General features: G+C 43.0%; 2 protein-coding genes across 5 annotated transcripts in view; one reads left to right on the forward strand and one right to left on the reverse strand.

Moving 5' to 3' along the window:
- Positions 1–4,573: 4,573 nt before the first annotated feature.
- ATP5PF (ATP synthase peripheral stalk subunit F6) lies at positions 4,574–12,837 on the reverse strand. Of its 3 annotated transcripts, none has more exons than XM_040227606.1 (4): positions 12,616–12,837; positions 7,969–8,139; positions 5,334–5,458; positions 4,574–4,755 (listed from the first exon to the last, which is right to left on the reverse strand). In XM_040227606.1, exons 2-4 carry the CDS (start codon positions 8,130–8,132, stop codon positions 4,718–4,720), a joined length of 327 nt encoding a protein of 108 aa, XP_040083540.1. In that variant the 5' UTR covers positions 8,133–8,139; positions 12,616–12,837; the 3' UTR covers positions 4,574–4,717. The 3 variants fall into 3 exon arrangements, with proteins under 3 accessions (XP_040083540.1, XP_040083537.1, XP_040083530.1); XM_040227603.1 differs by having other exon boundaries at positions 12,099–12,797; XM_040227596.1 differs by lacking the exon at positions 12,616–12,837 and adding an exon at positions 11,966–12,140.
- GABPA (GA binding protein transcription factor subunit alpha) overlaps positions 12,062–20,861 on the forward strand; it is a 40,462-nt gene continuing 31,662 nt past the window's right edge. The window contains exons 1-2 of one of the 2 annotated variants that reach the window (XM_040227587.1): positions 12,062–12,178; positions 20,211–20,313. In XM_040227587.1, coding sequence (XP_040083521.1) covers positions 20,237–20,313 — 77 coding nt within the window. In that variant the 5' untranslated portion in view covers positions 12,062–12,178; positions 20,211–20,236. Of the gene's footprint in view, positions 12,179–12,615; positions 12,708–20,210; positions 20,314–20,861 lie in introns of those variants that run through there. The other variant, XM_040227580.1, reaches the window with a different exon arrangement.

Here is a 20,861-nt window from a genome sequence, read left to right on the forward strand (position 1 = left end):
TTTTCCAGACAAGAATACTGGAGTGGGTTGCCATTTCCTTCTCCAGGGGATCTTCCTGACCCAGGGATCAGACCCAGGTCTCCCGAGTTGCAGTCAGATTCTTTAGTCTGAGCCATCAATTGAAATTCAGAGGTACCCCCAATCCATCCCCACCTACGTTGTCATATTGTCACCCCTGCCTGTTCAGTTACATGCTCCACTGTTCCTCTTTAGTTGCCTTACGCACCTATCAAACTGAATTAAGGTCATTTTATCTTAACAACCTTTTGTTTCTTCTTTACTTGGAGAGCTGCTGATTCTCCTAACCATGGGGTATGTAAATTCTAGTTATTTTTCAGGACTCAGTTCAAATTCCACCTTCTCTGTGAAAACTCTCCTTGCTGGAAGGTTTCTTTCTTCTCTAAATTTCCATAGCATTTGATTGGTTTTCTTATGGCACTTCTTGATTTCCATTTAATACAGTTACATAGGTACATCTCTGGCATCACTACCAATTTAGAAGTACTTTGAGAAAAGAACCATGTTTTATGTACACCTTTATAAACCCCAGCGTATTTAACCATTAGGGCCTTCCCTGGTGGCTCAGATGGTAAAGACTCCAACTGCAATGCAGGAGACCGGTTCAATCCCTGAGTCAGGAAGATCCCCTGGAGAAGGGAATGGCAACCCACTCCAGTATTCTTGCCTGGAAAATTTCATGGAGAGAGGAGTCTGGGGGCTACAGTCCATGGGGTCACAAAGAGTCAGACATGACTGAGTGACTTTCAAGTACTGAATGAATTTTTGAAGATCAAAAGAGCATTTGGAAATGGCAATTCAGAGTATTTATTGATAAAATTTCTCTATACTTAGAATATTAAAATTGTACTCTGTAATGTCATTATAATCCATTTATTATACAGTCACACAAATTAATTCTCCATGAACTAAGGCTGGACAAAAATTATTTTTCTATTATTCTACTCCTTTTAGGTATTAGGTATCCACTTGCACGTAGTTCTTAAAAAGATCTTAAAATGTTTTTTCCTCTTTCAAGTTTTAAAATTTAACTTTCAATCCTTTATTTTTTGTTATATATGGGCTTGGGAAAGTTTTCGTAGGCCAGGAAATTCAAAATTAACTATCAACTTTTACATACTGATACTTCAGTTGTTGTGCCCCATGCAGGGGCCAAACACAGTGAGACATTGAAGTCTGGAGCAGAGAAAGGTCTACTGCATGAGCTAAGCAAGGAGGATCTGCTCAAAATGCCTGAACCCCCTGATGGTTTTTAGGATTTTAAGGGAAGAGTTTTAAAGCAGAATATGGCGGTGAAGTAACAAGGTGATGTCTAATCTTGGCCTTCTGGATCTGCAAGCTTGTGGCCAGCATGTAGTAACTGTCCTGTGAGGATTCTGCAGAACAACTGAAAGGTATGCATCAGGTTATCTACAGCTCTTTGTGAGGGGTGGGGTGGGGTGAGAAGGCCAGGGACTCCTGTGCACTAGCTGCTTGAGCCTGCTCATTGGGATTCAGCACAGGAGACTGTAATGTTTCTTTTTTCCCTACAAACAAGAAACAGGGGACACAGAATTAGTATATGCCATAATTCTATGTGACCAAGCTTTTTTAAAAGTACTAATTAAGACATACTAGAAGACAATGGCACCCCACTCCAGTACTCTTGCCTGGAAAATCTTCTCCCATGGAGGAGCCTGGTGGGCTGCAGTCCACGGGGTCTCGAAGAGTCAGACATGACTGAGCGACTTCACTTTCACTTTTCACTTTCATGCATTGGAGTCATGCATTGGAGAAGGAAATGGCAACCTACTCCAGTGTTACTGCCTGGAGAATCCCAGGGACGGTGGAGCCTGGTGGGCTGCCGTCTATGGGGTCGCACAGAGTCGGACACGACTGAAGCGACTTAGCAGCAGCAGCAGCAGCAGCAGCAGCAGCAGCAGCAGCAGCAGCAGCAGCAGCAGAGTATAATAGGTCTTTAAACTTTTGACTAAGAAATGTTCTCAAAACAAATGAACAGTTGTGTCAACAAAGGACTTAACTTCTTTACGATTGAGGGCAGATGCTCCATTTTATGTTTTCAACACTGAACGTAAAGTGCTTCTTAAAGATGTTCTTAAAGATGGTGTAAAAATTGAGAATTTTTACAATCAGTTGTTAGATCCCTCAAGTTAGTTGCCATTTAACTTTTCATTCTCAACCTTCTTTTTCTTCCAAACATTTAATTACCATCAATTATACTGAAGTTGCTGTAGGTCAAAAAATTTATTTTTCTAAATTTTAGGATACCGTATAGCAAAGAGAATGAGAAAAAGGTTTATATCCATCTAACAGACTGTTGATTGGGACTTTTTCTGTTACCTGAAGGCTGACAAGCACCTCGTTTTCCAAAGAAACTCATAACTAATTTGGATATAAACACCTGCTTCGATGTTCATAAAAAGACAGTTGTGCTACCCTGAAATTATTACCATGGTTCTCCTTTACCCCAGCACACAAAATCCATAAACTGAACTGTGTAGGGAGACAGAGAATGTGAAAGTTGCTCAGTCATGTCTGACTCTGTGAACCCGTGGACTGTACAGTCCATGGAATTCTTCAGGCCAGAATACTAGTGTGGTAGCCTCTCCCTTCTCCAGAGGATCTTCCCAACCCAGGGATTGAACCCAGGTCTCTCGCACTGCAGACGGATTCTTTACCAGCTGAGCCACAAGGGAAGCCTGAGACAGAGAATGAATTGTCCAAATTGTGTGTCTTTGTCAAAGCTGTGAGTTCCATTCCCTAACTCACCCCCAGGCAAGTAAAGAAAATTTGAAAGAGAAACACCTGCAACAATTGAAGGCACCTGCCAAACAGCTATTTGAGCAAAGGGAAAAGCCATCAAGGAATAGAGCAGAGGAAATGGTGAGGCACCTATCTTCCCATTGTGTCTCAAAGAAAGTATCTGTTTTCGGTGGTCAAGTTGGCAGCTTGGAAAGTAGATAGTTGGTCTTGAGCCATCCTGTCAAACACACAAGACAAACATCTGAAACAAGACTGTGGACTGTATGGCTGAAGTGGGAGTGGAGGGGAGTCTGTAAGAGACAGGTTGGAATGGACCTCCCATTTAGGGTAATCTGCATGAGGAAAGCTTCTAGCCCACACAGCGCTCCAAGAACTCATACACTGAGCATCTAACCAGAGTCAGCACTCTGCTGCCAGACCAAGGGGAGCAACAGTCAGAGACAGAAAATCCTACACTAAATGGAGTGAAGTGAAAACTGCCTAGAACAGAAGCCCTCTTTGGTTGTAAACAGTAGCACCAGACAGACACATAACAGGCAGGCACATGTCCATTTCTGGTTCCCATACCTTTCCTCAACACAGCTTTGTCCTTCTTTTAAAACACCAGGGCCTACCTGGTGGCTCAGACGGTGAGGAACCCGCCTGCAATGCAGGAGGACCCGCGTTTGATCCCTGGGTCAGGAAGATCCCCTGGAGAAGAGAATGGCTACTCACTCCAGTATTCTTACCTGGAGAATTCCATGGACAGAGGGAGCCTGGCTGGCTATGGTCCATGGGGTCACAGAGCCAGACATGACTGTGCAACTAACACTTACACTTTCACCAGGTTTAGATTCAGCTAATATGGTATGCCATAGTAAAAATCTATTCCTTTCGAAGTGAGATAACCTAGTAATAAAGACTGTTTTTCTCGACTTCACTTTTTAAAAACAATCTCCAAAGTTTTACTTTGGACATGTATTTATTGACATGAGAGTGTCAGCTTTAAAAAGGCACAGTTGCCTCTTAAAAAAAAAATAGAACTGTCTACTTACTGAAATTTTGACGCACCTGGTCTGCCACTTATTTGGCACATCTGCTCAATATTCCATCCACTGGGCAAACACCACCATACAGCTTAATCTATTTTCAAGGAAATTCCTTTGTAGAACCCTCCTCTCCTCTGCCCCCAGCTTTCCCTGATCTACCCACATAGCCTTGTAATAAACAAACATAGTGACCATTACACTGTAAGGGAAGAGGAGGGAGGTGAGTTACTGGGATAATAAAAACATTTAACACATGAGGAGACGGAAGTTAAAACATAAAGGTAAGTCCCTGAACGTATTCACAGTCACACTTGAGTTCCCTGAAAAAGTTATGATCAATGATTTCTGAACGGTTTCTTCATATTCTGGGAGCAGGTGTGACATCCTCCACTGAGAACACGCCTTCCTTCAGTCAGGGTGGCTCCTCTCCAGCAGTAAGTCTCCTAAATAAACAGGACACCTCAACACTCTAAGAATCTGGCGAGTTCGGGGCAAATGGTACTTGGTTAATCCAAGGTCTCCATCTGCTTTCATATAACCAAACAAGAGGATCTAAAAACAAAGAATTCGGGAACTTCCCTGGTGGTCCAGTGGCTAAGACTCCAAGCTTCCAATGCAGGGGGCCTGGGTTCAGTCCCTGGCAGGGAACTAGATCCCACGAGCTCCAAGGAAGAGTTCACATGCCACAACTAAGATCCGAAACAGGAAATAAAAATAAAGTAAAATCAATCAATTAAAAAAAACCAGAATTCAATACTCAGCTGTATATCTAACATCACCAAATAATTTATTTGAAATCAGAATTAAAAGAACATTTGACAGCTGTGAAATGTATATTTATTCTGTTACTTCTGGCCAGCTGAAAACTCATCTAGGACAAATTACCAGATCAAGTTTACATTACTTCTTCAGGACTGTGGTTTCTCGACAACTTCAAACTTGGGGTCTAAAAAGAGGAAACAAAGGTTCAAACTTGGCCATATTGCAACAAAGCATATTTTCTAAAAAACTAATATTTATCTCATCTGTCTTCCAATTTTTTAAAGAAACATCTATATGTAAATATAACTTAAGATTTATTTAGGACTTACAATGAACCAGGCTCTATGAATTTACATATATTACGTCATTTGACTACAGCTAAGACGACAGTATAATCTTACCCAAATGTCAGATGAGAAAACAGGGACCAGTTAACTATCTGGAATCACATAGCCCGTAATGATACCGTCAGGCATTTGATTTTAGGTCCCCACCGTTTAACTTCTATGCTATGTGATCTCCTCCAGTGGCATTTACCCCAGAGCTTGCCACACATGCCACTGTCCTAACACATTCACACATTCAGTTCAGTCGCTCAGTCATGTCTGACTCTTGCACGACATGCTTCCCTATCCATCACCAACTCCGGGAGCTTGCTCAAATTACATTCATGTGTAATTGTCATTTAATCCTCCAAACAACCAATGTAAATATTCTCTACTTAAAATGATCTACAGTGAATCTGTGATTACAAAGACTTACCTTCAAATGTGAAGTTAGGAAACGTATTCATGTCTGCTTTACCATACATTTGCTTAAGCTTAAAAAGCTCCCGGTCTAGGTCTTGCTGATACTCTGGGCCAGCATCAACAGGTCCTCCAGATGTCCTGTAGTGTACATGACCAAGTAAAAATGTATTTTAAGCATTAGTTTACATAAAAAAAAATTAAGTTTCACAGACCTTCCGAGTGTAGAGAAGAGCAGACTTTTCTGAAAGGTAACAAGTATTTCAATTTGACTGTAACCTCAAACAATTTTAAATATGAGGATTCACACAAATTATACAACTTCAAACAAAACATTCAAGGTCTGTCAGTATCAGTATTATTAAAAGTCAGAATCTCTCAGCGTCTGAGCAGCATTAAGGTGTAATGGCTAAGTCTATGGGCTTGGGGTGAATAACTGCTTGTTTCATTGTCAGTTCTACAATCTAGTTACTGTGTGAACTACAGCAAGGCATGAAGCACTCTAAACTCTAGTTTCTACACCAACAACTCAAAAGTCTTACCTGACGGTGCTGAGAGAATTAAGAGATTGTGTACGTATACCACTCATGGACCAGTGCAGTTATCTACTATCACTAGCTTTAAATCAAACACCACTGAAGGGTTTAAGTCTGTAAGAGCTGCCTATCAAAGAAGCAAATTACTTCCTATCCTCAGAGGTTTTACCATTTAGAAGAAAAAAAATAATATTTATAAACATTTATGCCGAGAAGCAGTCAGGGGATAACCTTTAAAGGCACAGTTTAACAAAAAGCTACTAGAGGTGAGGGGTCACTTTTGCTAAGCTAAACAGGGAGATTTCATTTTTAAAAGGTGGCATTTGTGACAAACCATGCATTTGGGTCATGTAATTTGAGACATTCTAAGACTCAAAAGCCAAGATGAGAAGTTGGGAAAGCATTGGCTGTATGTGGGGTATGCTAAGCAGCCTAAATGGAAAAGCCAGCAGGACCCAGATCACAGGAGGCCCAGAATGTAAAGCCTGGATGTCTGTATTTTGTTTGCCAAGCAATAAAATGACAAAGAGTTGTGCTTTGTAAAGATAAACAGCATCACGGACCAGCTGGGCTTCCCTGGTGGCTGGTGGCAGAGAGTCTGCCGGCACTGCCGGAGACCTGGGTTTGATCCCTGGGTTGGGAAGATCCCCTGGAGAAGGGATACCCACTAAAGTGCCTGGAGAATCCCCATGGACAGACAAGCCTGGCAGGCTATATAGTCCATGGGGTCGAAGAGTTGGACACAACTGAGAGATTTTCACTTCAGGGACCAGCAACGGGCCAATTAGACCTAATTAACTATTTGTACAAATTCTTGTTTGTCATAATGTCATTGCCTGCTTATCAATGAACAATAAAAAAATTATAAGTGAAAATTCCATCAAGCCTAGTATTTTCACCTATGCCTATGATAAAAGCATAGGATCTTATTTGTTATTTCCACACAAAAAAATACTGAGCCAGCTCTAATTTAAGAACTTGTTAATGATGTTTCTTGTCATGGACTCAGTTTTCTTCTATATCAGCATGTACAAGAGAAACTTTCTATAACAGAATGCTCTGTGTCTGTGCTGTCTAACATGGTAACCACTAGCCATATCTGGTATTGAGCACCAGAAATGTGGCTAAAAGGCAAATGAGGAACTGAATTTTTATTTATACTCAGTTAGAATTTTAATAGTCACATGTGGATAACAGCCACAGAAATATATAGTGCAGTTCTAGATAGAGCCTTCAACCAGATACTTTGATGATTGATGATCATTGTCCAGTTCTTGGATCCACAAGCTTTTGGAAACATTACTCTTCCATGCCACCTTTCAAAATGTACCAGCTAGAAAAGAGGATTCCTTCCAAGAAGTTCCCCAAACACTGAATGAGTCACTACCTTATCACTTAACCTATTTTACCTCCTATTATATTTACTTGCTTACAAACTTTGTACCCTGGTAGACTTGAAGAATATTATGGAAATGCAAAAATGGCTTCTTTCTTTGTAGCCCACCACTCTCAATAGTCCAGTGCTCTGCATATGATAGACAACTAAATAAAACAAAACTCTGAACTGATCTATATTACTTTCCCAAAGATTTAACGTTAAAGAAAAAATGCTATGCTTATACATTTCTCCCCAAATCAATTTAGTGGTCCCAAGATCACTAAATTGAGAGTTAAGAATATTCTGAGTATATTTTCCCCATAATTAGTTTTATGACCTTAGGATAATCATTGTCTAAGGGGCTTAATTTTCTCAAATATGGTTCCTAAATGATTTCCAAGATCCTGGTATGGATCTTGTATGAATTGTACGGATCTTGTATGGTATACTTGTATGAATTGACTCCAGTTTATAATAAATGACATTACAGTGGGGATACATCTAAAATGGCATTAGATTTAATGCAATTCTCCCTGGGAATTCATAAAATTTGAGACTTAAAAAAAAATCAAGGTCCTCATCTTTTTCTTTTGGAGCAGCTAATGAGCCTGTACCACAGGGATCAGCTCAGTGAAGGTCTTAGACACTTTGAAACGCCAAGTAATTTTTTACCATCTCAAAACTTACATACTCTGAATATGCACATTAACACCAAAGTCAATGATCTACCCACTTACTGTCGCTTAGTTCTATATTCTCTAATCTTGTCCACGAAGAGTTTCTGCACAGGATCAAGCTCCTTATTAAATGCCACTGCTGTAACACCAATGTTCCTCCTCAAAGAGACTGAGATTGCAGACTGAACAACAGAGGACAACCTGAAGAGTCTCTGAAGAATCATGGTGATCCTGTTATTGGAAACAAGAACCAGCATGTGAGGATACATTAAGATAGATGTAACTGTGAAACCCCTGTGAGAGTGTTACAGTGGGTCTCTAATTCTGCTAAGCGCTACAGAACTTACCAGAGCTCAGTGAACACTGAGAACAGTTGCCTGACCTAAGATCGCTTTCCCTCTCTACTCCTCACTGCAAGTGTTTTGCTTCTCAAGCAAAAGGCTGGGGGATCTGGCAGCAGCTCAGAATCACTCAGGCCTGCATGCACCTCCACTAGGTCAGATGCAGACAGCAAGCACAAAATCTGGGATGGGGTGTTTCTTCTCCATGAACTTTTTAGTCTTGACTGCCCAGCCTCAGCAGAGAGACAGTAATACTGGTTCCCATATTAGCCTACCAGGTTCCCCTGACTCCCTCAAAAGGCAAAAAGGGATATAAGCAGGGAGCCTGGAGACAGCTGCCTCAGCCTCAGTTTGCATTTCACAGGCCCAAAGGGAGAGAAACTGCTCTCCCTGTGGTACAGCTGCAGGATTCCAGGCATTCACGAATACTGTAAAAACCAGATCTGAGTCCAAAAGAACCAGCAAGAAAAAACAGCAAGGGAGTCAAAACAAAACAAAACAACACACACACAAGGGAGTCCACCAACAAGAGAGGGAAAATCAAGCAGTACCGCCTCGTCAATGAAAGAGAATTTGTGAGGAAGCCTGAATTTTAAGGACTTAAAGACCTCTAAGTTCTTAGACTTCCTGAAGCTAAAATACGTGATTTTCTAACTAAAAAATTATAGTATATAAATTACAGGATGATCTCAGTTGAGAACTCACTTAAGTGTCTTGAAAAGATCTAACACAAAAGTATCAATTATATGCAAGCAGGAATTCCAAAAGAAAAAGGAGATCATAGAAAAATTAGAAGAAATTGCCCCAGATTAATAAAAGGCTGACCAAGCCATGTTGGAATGATAGAGTCACACTTCGATATAGCCTGGTAAAACTTCTGAACCTTAAAGTGAAACCCCAACACACTAACATGATTCCCCAGGCTCCCCAAATGAATTAAACAAGCACCGTCACACGGAACTGTTAAATTATAACACTACTGCTCAAAGTGTGGTCTGAGGACTGTCAGTAGTACTGTGTTACTGCTCCACTGTAGTATCAAAATTGGGAATAAGCATTTAGAAACTTTTACAGCAATCTGACAGAGTAATTCGTACCTGCAGAATTCAACAGTGAAAGTGAAAGTCACTCAGTCTTGTCCAGCTCTTTGTGGCTCCATGGACTATACAGTCCATGGAATTCTCCAGGCCAGAATACTGGAGTGGGTAGCCTTTCCCTTCTCCAGGATCTTCCAAACCCAGGTCTCCCACATTGCAGGTGGACTCTTAACCAGCTGAGCCACAAGGGAAGCAATTAAGAGTTCATATTTTGTGTCTCCATGTTTTGACTTTCATCTACTAAATTTTCCAGTAATTCATTTTTACTGGATTCTTCAAAGATATCCACAAGGGCTAGGGGGAAAGTGGCCCTTTACTAGTGAGAGTTGGAAAGCATTAAGCCAGAAGACTGAAGAGTGGCACTGCAGTTCTCTAATTGTGGTGGGGATGTCCCACAGGAAATGCCTGGCAATGTCTGAAGACATTTTTGGTTGTCCTGACGGGGAATGTTACTAGCCTCTAGTGGGTAAAAACCAGGATGCTGCCAAAATCCTATAACAACAACAACAATAGCAGCCTCCCCACAACAAAGAAATATTTGGTTCAAAACGTCAATAGTGCCAGGGAAGCCCATAAAATAGCACATAAAAGACTATCAAAATAAATCCTACAATCTACCAAATATCCTTCGTCTACAGGATGAAAGAAAACTATTTGAATGACCTTAAGGTGCTACTTGGAGAAGGCAATGGCACCTCACTCCAGTACTCTTGCCTGGAAAATCCCTTGGATGGAGGAGCCTGGTGGGCTGCAGTCCATGGGGTCGCTAAGAGTCGGACTCGACTGAGCAACTTCCCTTTCACGTTTCACTTTCATCCACTGGAGAAGGAAATGGCAACCCACTCCAGTGTTCTTGCCTGGAGAATCCCAGGGATGGCGGAGCCTGGTGGGCTGCCATCTATGGGGTCGCACAAAGTCGGACACGACTGAAGCGACTTAGCAGCAAGGTGCTACTTCCCTGGCAGCTCAGATGTAAAGAATCTGCCTGCAATGCAGGAGACCTGGGTTCCATCCCTGGGTGGGGAAGATCCCCTGGAGAAGGGAATGGCAACCCCCTCCAGTATTCTTGCCTGAAGAATCCCACGGAGAGAGGAGCCTGAGGGCTACAGTCCATGGAGTCACAAATAGTCGGGGACACAACTGAGCGACTAACACCCGAGGTGCTACTTAATATCATTCTCACTTTACAGATACAGAAACTGTGGCTTAGAGGTAAGTACCCGATCCCAGATTACACAACAGAATCTGACAGGACACAAATATATTTTTTAAACTGTGCAACTCAGTGTATACTTGCCCTTTTGGCAACATAAACACAAACAACACTCCCCAATAGGGTCACCGTAACATCTGTTCAGACCTAGGTATTCTGCTAAGTACTTCCATACATATTCTCTCCTGGTACCCTTACAGCAATCCTGTTAAGAAACAGAGCAAAGTATTCTTGAGCCTCCTTCACAGACAGTAAGACAATGTGCAAGACAGTTTATTAATAATCCTCAAATGACACCTAATTGTGCGTGGTTTTCTTCCTGAATTCCAAACCTATACATCAACACCTCTCATCCCTTCAGAAGTCTTACCTTGCTCTCAAACTCATCTAAAAAAGGAACACATAATCTATCAAAACTTGTTCCTTCTCCTGTTTCATTTTTTCCCCCAACGACTGAATATCTATTGAGAAATATACACGTCATTACACAAATAGGTATTGACGTGTCCAACTCTTTAGGACCCCATGGACTGCAGCCCACCAGGCTCCTCCATCCATGGAATTTTCTAGGCAAGAGTACTGGAGTGGGTTGCCATTTCGTTCTCCAGGGGATCTTCCCGACCCGGGGATCAAATCCGGGTCTCCCGCATTGCGGGCAGAAGTTTTACCGTCTGAGCAACCAGGGAATCCAAATATGTATACAGAGTATCAACTATGATTAAGTCCTCCATTCGAGTACTATGCGAGGCCACGCAAGCCAGCTATGACAGGGATTGGACATACTCAAAGAAACTGGGGAATGCAACAGCTAGAAAAGAACACAGCATAAGACGCGGCCCTGTGCTGAGAGGGAGCATGGCTCTCCCGTTTACACTGATGACTGGCCAGTCCAAGGCTTTCCTCCATAAAACAGTGATGTAAAACAAAAGCTGCTTAACCAAGTTTCAGCACTACCAACATCTTTAGGTGGCGTCGAAACTTTTAAGATGACTATTGTCTTTTTCTCTCAAGTTCTATGCCTAAATAGTTCAGAACCACCTCCCACGCTTCCAGGATAAGCAGGCCTGGCTGCAGACCGGCCCCGCGGACATGATATGACCTTGGGCTGTCCCAGACGGGCTGCAAGTCCACGAAGCGCCGGCCTCCCTGCCGCCCGCGCCACCCTGAGAGCCAGGCTGGCCCTCAGAGCGGGACTGTCTGGCTACTTATTCAATCTACAGCACACTTCAAGGCCGAAAGGCGCCGAGGTCGAAAATGACCCCGGGCCAGGCCGTGAAGGCGCCCCGGGATACAAGGTTGCTCTCTTTTCCAGAGTCTTAGAGGGAAAAGGGCATCCCAGACTTCGTGAAGAAACCCAGAACCCAAGTCCCAAGAGGCCACGTTAGTCCAGTTACCCTCCCAGTCACCTTGCACTCAGCACCGAGCCGCCAGCCACCGCCGCCGCCGCCCCGCTCTACTTCCGGCCCTGGCTCCGCCCCCACCCGCCTACCCGCCATCGCAATGCATTATGGGTCGCCGTTTCAGACGGTCGACGCTCACCGGACAGGAAGCGTCTCGGAGACACTGCGACCGGACGGCTCTAGGTGAGACAGAAGCCAAACAGGAGGAGGAAGTGGAGGGTAAGTGCTTCCGGGTCCTCTCGTGACGCCTCCGCCATCTTTCCTTCGCCCGACTTGACCCGCTCTCTTTTTCCCTCTCGGAAACCGTGTGGTTTACGCATGCGCCATTGGACTGGCCTGTCCCCTAGTTCAGTCCCCCCGGCCCCGAGTCAGCGTCCTAGTCCTTGGTGGACGGGGGAGAGGGAGTGTTTGTTGGGGTATACGATTGTGCAAAGTGACAGTGTAAAACAAAGCGAACTGGGGCGTTGCTGCTACATTGTGCCTCGTGAGCCTCCGTTGCCTCAGGCGTCCGTTTCGCGCAACCTGCTGGGAGTTGTAGTCCCGGACCCGGGGGTGCCTGGGAGGCGGGAGGGGGGTGGTTGGAGTTTCTCTGCGCCGTTTTCGCGGGAAGGGCCCAGGGGCCTCCCGCTTCGAGTCGTGGGAGCTGCGGGTCTTACCGGGAGAGACGCTGCACGTGGAGCCCGCGCCGCTGCGCTTCTCAGCCGGCTCTGGAGCGCGGGCGGGGGCGACGGGGCTGAATCCAGAGCGGGTGAGTGCGGCCGCGGGGGAGGAGGAGAGCGCGGGCCCGCGCGGGCCGGCTTCGTTCCGGGGCCTTCTCCCCCACCGCGGCCCCCCCGCGGCCGCCTCTGTGTTTTGTTTCCGCTGGTCCCCGGCGCTGTGACTCCCATTTCCGTTCGTGGAGACTTGAGGGAGCCGGGTGGGGAGGGGCGGGGGAGGCTGTGCGGGGAGGGGCGGGGGGCGCGCGGCGCGGGGCTCCGCGAGGCCGCGCGCCCCCGGGGCCCGGGTAGTTCCTGTCACCTCTCGCCGCCCCCTCCCCGCCCTGTGCCCCTGCTCGGCTGTCCGCCGTGCTTCGCAGCCGCCGCGGTCGGGATCACCTGATCCGACGCCCCTGGGATCTCACAGGACGATGCCAAATCGATCTTCTTGCCAACTCAGCGATACGCTCTCCCTTCGCGTCCAGTGGTCTTTCTAGAAATTGTCTTGCTGTTGCGTTAAAGCCATCTGTTTAATGTCTGTAGAGTCCATTGGGTTTCTTTTAAAAACGAGGAAGTGAGACGAGAAAACGATGGGTTACTGTAGCTTGTCAGCTTTTTAAGTTTGCTTTTGCAGGCTGGAAGATAAGCCAGCAACGTCTTTGTGTTTAGGAATCCCAGTTTGATTAGGTTAACGGCAGGGAGGACCACGCCTAATGTTGCACTGCAAGAGATTAGTGATTTAGAAAGACTCGCGGTAGTTCTGAGTCGTGGAGGCAGCAAAGGTTTAGAAGGGTCCACGTAAGCAAAGAACTGGGCAGGGATAACGTTCGTAGGTATTGTATTGTCTTAATGTCAAAAGAAACTGGGTCAACTAGTTCGAAACTGGAGGGAACAATAAGTTCTCTCTCTCTCAGGATTTGATCCAAGCTTTCCAGCCTTAATTATTTTCAGACAAATTCTGACGCTAGATGGACGTCAGTTTTACCTGGATTGCGTCTACAGGAGCAGTGACATGAGGCGTGTATCATCTTAAAATGAATCTAAATAACGAGCTAAGTGTTTAATGGAGGAGCAGGTGGAGGCTGAACAATTAAAACTGTCGACTTGTCTCCCTCCAACTTTTATTTATAAAACTTCAAGTCTAAAGGAAAATTCAAAAAATTATACACTGAAATTGTACAAGGTACACCTTGACCCCCAAAGACACCACGTTTGCCACACTTTCTCCACACTTGCTTTCTCTCTGGATGTATACACACAGATGTCTGTGTTTACTTTTTCTTAGCTATTGACTTTTATCTTTAAAAACCAAAAATGTCTTTTTTCTCAGAATATTTAATAGTATTTTTTAACTTGAGAAAAACTCCCAGGTTACATTTGTGTTTATTTATCCTTCATTTACTTATTGTCCTGCACTATGAAAAATTATTCTAAACTCTAATAACGTGCTCCAATGGAGAATAATCCTCAAATTTATCTGTGGCTTTAAAAGATAGAGGTAAATGTAACTATTTTAAAGAATACTAGCCTTTTCTGGAATTTTTAGTTAAATATAAATTTGTATTCGTTTTGTGAAGTGTTCTGAACACAGGTTAGGTTTAATCCAGGAAAAACCAGTGTCAAGGGACATTTTCCTGTGTGGAAAGTCTCCAAGTAATGCTGTCTTCTCCGTTTTCTTAAGTATTGACATAGAATCCTGGGCAGCTGGCCTCAAGGAAAAGAGCTAAGACCCGCTCAAGCATTGACGGCAAAGATGTGGACAGCTTGCCAAATGTCTCCATTGCTTCTTTAGGCTAAATTTAGAGGATTGAGAAAGAAGATCAATTCAGAGATTTAAGTAACACAGTGTTTTCCAAAAGTGTGTTGGATTCATCGCTGCCCACTCCCACCCTGGCTTTGGCACCTTTTAGAGTCCGATCTCTAACTTTTTTGAAAGATCACGGTATAAATTTCTTTTAACAACTCTCTCTTAGTGCTTCTGTCAAAAGGTGTGCCAAGTATCCCTGTTGATCAAAGGCCTTAGGGCCATTTCTCTGGTAATTACAGAAAACTGGATTCATCTTTTGGTGGGTGTGAGACAAAAGACACAACCAAGCCAAAGATCAGGAGAAGAGATTTATTACTTAGAGCAAGAAGAACACCGGGGCAGCAAAATTGGTAAAAGTCTTAAGCTAAGGGTACATGCATATTTATGAAGGAGCTTGAAGAGGAGAGTTCAAGACAGGATTGGGGCAGAGGTTGACAGCAACCAAGCTTTAGCTGATTGAAGTCACAAAGGTCAGAAAAGATCAATATTATCATCCTTTGGGTTATAGTTGATCTAGTGGTTGCCAGTAGAGGAGGGTTTAAATTCTGCAGAGCAGCTCAAGAAAGTGCTTCAGGCTAATCTTTACCATGGAAACAGAACCTGGAGTTTTTATACTGATTTACTATCTTTGCTATTGTTATTCCTTAAGAGCATTATTACTGAGATCTATTCAAGGGTAAGCATTGTGGTTAGGCTTAGATCTCAAAATGGCTTAGGACAAAAATGGCTTCTGTTTGTCAAAAGCCATGCCTGATTCTTCTTTTCTGGGGACCTCCTACCCTATCTGCTTACAGTGCTTTTTTTTTTCTTTTTTTAATTGTTTATTTGAATTTTATTGGTCATGCTGCATGACCTGTGGGATATTAGTTCCCTGACTAGGGATGGAAACCATGCCCCCTACATTGGAAGCATGGAACTTTAATCACTGGACCACCAGGGAAATTCCTAAAGTTCTTTCTGTTTTTCTGAAGTCCCTAAAAAATTCACTCGTTTTAAAAGTTGGTTATGGAAATGGGAGTGGACTTGCTCGTGGACCCTGAAAGATAAAACATAAATGACCCTTTTAAATGCTGTCCTGCTATAATATAAGCCTTAGTCCATTTCTCACTTTTTTTGGTAGGTTTTTATGCTTTGTGTGTATGTGTTCATTATCTCCTTGTTTCCGACTGTTACTAAAGTTCCATAGTGTGTGCTGCTTCCACATTTTCTTGTGTCTGCAGTACTCTCTTATCACGGGTTCGTGTATTGGCCCCTGCTTTCAGCTGTCTCCAGCAAAGCTACCCTTAACATACTATTATCAATCACTGTGAGAATGTCTCTGGAATTCTTATCTAAGGGCAAGATTGCTGGGTCATAGGTATACTCACTTTATTTGAGCAAGTGCTGCTTAGCTGTTTCTCCAGAGTGGTCAGTCCTGTCTGTCTTCCATCAGCAGAGGCAGGATCCCTGTGCTCCAAGGTGCCTGCTGCTCCTCTTTTCAGTATTCAGCATTCTGATCTTTGCCACACACACACACACACACACACTCACTCACTCACTCACTCACTCACTCACTCACTCACTCAGGTGAATAGCTTGAACCGGAGCATCTCCTCGTGTCCTTTGCCATTTTGGTTTCCCTTTAGGTGAGTTTCCTTCTTTACCTACTTTTCTAATTTGTTCTGACTTTTGGGGGATTATTATCAACTTGTTCACTGTGTATTCCAGTTATTATTTGTTTATCATATATGGATATTGGAAATGTCTTTCTCTACGCTATATCCTGTCTACTATCTTAACTTTTATGTAATGAAATTATCAATTTTTTTTCTTATATGTTTTTGGAATTTTAAGAAATGAATGCTTTTTTAAGAAATGAATCCTTTTTTATCCACAAGAAAAATTCCACCACTTTCTTCTATTAGTTTTATAGCTTTACCTTTCACATTTAAGTCATCTAGATTTCTGGAGTCAATTATGTGGTATGAAATGGTTCTTAGTAGTCTGTTCAGTCACTCAGTTGTGTCTGACTCGTTGGCGACCTCATGGACTGCAGCACACCAGGCCTCCCTGTCCTTCACCAACTCCCGGAGTTCACTCAAACTCATGTCTGTTGAGTCGGTGATGGCATCCAACCATCTTCTCCTCTGTTGTCCCCTCTCCTCTTGCCTTCAGTCTTTCCCAGCATCAGGGTCTTTTCCAATGAGTCAGCTCTTTGCATCAGGTGTTCAAAGTACTGGAGCTTCAGCATCTGTCCTTCCAATGAATATTCAGGACTGATTTCCTTTAGGACTGACTGGTTTGATCACCTTACAGTAAGGGATTCTCAAGAGTCTTCTCCAACACCACAGTTCAAAAGCATCAATTCTTTGGCACTCAGCTTTCTTTATAGTCCAACTCTCATATGACTACTGGAAAAACCATAGCTTTGACTAGACGGACCTTTGTCAGAAAAGTAATGTCTTTGCTTTTTAATATGCTGTCTAGGTTGGTCATAGCTTTTCTTCCAAGTAGCAAGCGTCTTTTATTTTAATTTTATGACTGCAGTCACCACCTACAGTGATTTTGGAGCCCAAGAAAATAAAATTTGTCATTGTTTCCATTGTTTCCCCATGTTTGCCATGAAGTGATGGGGCCAGATGCCATAATCTTTGTTTTTTGAATTGAGTTTTAAGCCAGCTTTTTCACTCTCCTCTTTAACTTTCATCAAGAGGCTCTTTAGTTCCTCTTCACTTTCTGCCATAAGGAAGTGAATTTGAGGTTATTGTGTATCATCTGTATTTGAGGTTATTGGTATTTCTCCTGGCAATCTTGATTCCAGCTTGTGCCTCACCCAGCCCAGCATTTTGCATGATGTACTCTGCATATAAGTTAAATAAGCAGGGTGACAATATACAGCCTTGATGTACCCCTTTCCCAATTTGGAACCAGTCTATTGTTCTGTGTCCAGTTGTAACTTGCCTTTTGACTTGCATACAGATTTTTCAAGGGGCAAATAAGGTGGTCTGGTATTCCGATCTCTTAAGAATTTTTCACAGTTTGTTGTGATCTACACAGTCAAAGGCTTTGGCATAATCAATAAAGCAGAAGTAGGTGTTTTTCTTTAATTCACTTGCTTTTTCTATGATCCAGTGGATGTTGGCAATTTGGATTCCTGGATCTTCCCGAGCCAGGGATTGAACCCAGGTCTCCCGCATTGCAGGCAGATTCTTTACCAGCTAAGCCCCAAGGGAAGCCCCAAAATACAGGAGTGGGTAGCCTATCCCTTCTCCAGCGTATCTTCCCAACGCAGGAATTGAAGCGAAGTCTCCTGCATTGCAGGTGGATTCTTTACCAACTGAGGTATCAGGGAAGTCCAAAAATGGCAGCTGTTTGAAATACAGAAGTCCCAAGGATCTGCTCATAGGTGAAAGTTGCTCAGTTGTGTCTGGCTCTTTGCAACCCCATGGGCTGTGTACAGTCCATGGAATTCTCCAGGCCAGAATACTGGATTGGGTAAGCTCTTCCCTTCTCCAGGGGATCTTCCCAACCCAGGGATCGAACCCAAGTCTCCCGCATTGCAGGCAGATTCTTTACCAGCTGAGCCACCAGGGAAGCCCCTTTGGTTGTTTTAACATTCACTTGTTAACCACACTTTAATACAGTGCCTACAAAAGGAGCAGCTCTGTTCAAAGTTCTGTGTATACATCTGCCAACAAACACACCTTCCCAGGTGAGCTTATGCTGGTCTATAAGGTCGGTCCCTACTGGGCTACTGCCACCAGTGTTTTGCTTTAGTGCTTGTGTTGAATTCCACAGTTTTAACACATAGTATCAATTAAGAAATAGGCTTTATGAGGAAAGGAAAGACTGACTAGGCTGTGGTCAGCAAGAAAGGAAAACAAAAGCCCTTCATTCTTCTGTCATCCCAGACAAAACCTGCTGGGGCCTAGGCATTCTGCTGGATGTGCATGGTGTGTGTCTGTTCCAGTGGGAGCCCCATCCTCTTATTATTATTCTTTCTTGTTATAAAGGAGCTGTGAGAGGAGCCTTTATAATGAGGGAGAAATCAGATCATTTGTACCAGAAAGTCTAGATTCGGACGCCAGAATTTAGAGACTAAGTTATCAGAAAACCAGCTCCCCAGTAGTTGGAGATTTTTGGACCTGAGCAGAGTTACAACCCTCTCTAAAGTGGGAAAGAAGACTTACTAGTTTCCTAGAACTACAGTAACATTACTACAAACTTAGTGGCTTGAAAACAGCAATGTACTATCATACGTTCTTGAAGTCAAAAGTCTGAAATGGGTCATTCTGGGCTAAAAGCAGGTGTTGGCAGAGTTGTATTTCTTCTGGAGGCTCTGGGGGGAGGGTCTGTCTGCTTTTTTGAAATTTTAGAGACTGCCTGTCTTCCTTGGATTCTGGCTCTTTGTTTTTCATCTTCAAAGCCAATCACAGCCCGTCAGTCGCCCTCACTTTGAATCTTTCTGGATCTCTTCAGATTCTTCCTCTCTTAATGATTCTTGTGGTTTCACTGGACTCACCTGGATAATCGAGGATGATCTCTGTATTTTAAGGTCAGCTGGTTAGTAAACGTCTCAAGAAGCACAGTGGTAAAGAATCTTGTCTGCCAATGCAGGAGATGCAAGAGATGTGAGTTCACTCCCTGGGTCTGAAGATCCCCTGGAGGAAAAAATGGCAACCCACTCCAATATTCCTGCCTGGGAAATACCATGGACAGAGGAGTCTGGCAGGCTGCAGTCCATGGGGTCTCTAATAGTCAGACCCAACTGACTGAACACGCACAACAACCTGTAACTTACAGCATTAACACCTTGGAAATGGCCATAAAGGAATGCCAACATATGCAGCTATTTTATACATTACTTAGCATTTTATAAAATTATAACATTTTAGTATTGGTAGTGCAAATGGTACAGAATGGCACATAATATATCAATGGTACAAAAATCAATGGAAGTTTAATGTAGTAAGTGAAAATTTTACATGCGAGAATTAAAAACTGATGTAATAGTTTGATTAAAAGGTATAAAACCACATCTGAAAAATAATCGTAAAAAATTCTAGGGTGTAATCAGGGCAGTAATTCATGTATCTATGATTTTGTTATTTTATTTTGCCATTTGAGAATATTGTACTGGCATGTATAAGGTATGTAATTTGTAACATAAATCATAGCTTGGGTTAATTTTTAATTAGCTAATTTTTAATTTAGCTTACTCTGTCAATAGTGGTTTATAGTAAACTCTGCTAATAAAGTACAACTTTTTAGCTGGACAGTTGTCAATTTTTCAGCTCCATGTTGACCCCCCTCACCGCCTCCATGCTGTGTGGCATGTGATTATTTTAGTTCCCTCACCAGGGATCAAATTCACACCCCCTGTAGTGGAAGTGCGGAGTCCTAACCACTGGGAATTCCCATGTTGATTTTTAAGGTGCAGGTTTAAATCTGTTATTAAGACCGAACTGCTGTAATACAGTCGACATGCCTTTTACTTGATTTTGAAGTAATCTTAATAATTTGTTGACTGAGACTAGGGTCAAAACATCCCAGTAAATCCAAGGGAATGATATTGATGTCATGGCAGACTGGTAAACACCATTTAAAGAAAAACTGGTTTATAAATATTGCTTGTGGATTTTCTTTTATATGTGAAGATTGCGTCCTCTTCTTCTGCTTACCCTCAGGTTATATTTGAATTGGGTCTTTACTTCTTGTGTAACGTGTCTGCTTATGCATTTCAGAATGTCTTAAAATTTAACTCTTGTAGGGCTGAACTTTTGAAATACTTCAGCCATGACGAAAAGAGAAGCAGAGGAGCTGATAGAAATCGAGATTGATGGAACAGAGAAAGCAGAGTGCACAGAAGAAAGGTTGGTATTTTTTTAATTTACTACTTTTTATAAACATGCCTAATTAAGAATAGCCAAGTTCTTTGAGGACCTTTTTTTTTCCCTCCCAACTGACCTCAGCATTTTGAGGGATAATGTATTGCCTTTTTCCTCTGACTTAATGGCTTTGTAGCTGGGAGGAAAAGATAGTTTTATACTAAAGATGGTAGTAAGCATAGCTAATAATGGTCAAGCAATTGATTGTGGTGGTTTCTACCCTTCAGGCACTGTTGGATTCTTTTTCCTTTTGTCAGTGCTGATTTCTTTTATTTCAGTAAGAGTTTTAATTCACAGCCTGAACTAGTTACAAATAGTAACTATCAGGAGTACATCAATAAATGAGACTCTAATCTGCCCTGGTAGAGACTACGTTATATTTGAAGAAACACACAGCTGTATGAGCCATCAGGCAGGCAGGCAGGCAGTTCAGTTGCTTAGTCGTGTCTGACTCTTTGCGACCCCATGGACTGCAACACGCCAGGCCTCCCTATCCATCACCAGCTCCCAGAGCTTGCTCAAACTCATGCCCA

Source organism: Oryx dammah, unplaced genomic scaffold (genome assembly GCF_014754425.2).
Source record: "Oryx dammah isolate SB20612 unplaced genomic scaffold, SCBI_Odam_1.1 HiC_scaffold_2, whole genome shotgun sequence".
Classification (NCBI taxonomy): Eukaryota; Metazoa; Chordata; class Mammalia; order Artiodactyla; family Bovidae; genus Oryx; species Oryx dammah.

Coding starts and splice junctions, on each gene's coding strand:
- ATP5PF (XM_040227606.1), bottom strand. CDS start 8,132: ATGATTCTTCAGAGACTCTTCAGGTTGTCCTCTGTTGTTCAGTCTGCA. Junction 5,459..7,968: donor GAATATAGAACTAAGCGACA/GTAAGTGGGTAG, acceptor TGTACACTACAG/GACATCTGGAGGACCTGTTG. Junction 4,756..5,333: donor TCCTAACTTCACATTTGAAG/GTAAGTCTTTGT, acceptor TCCTCTTTTTAG/ACCCCAAGTTTGAAGTTGTC.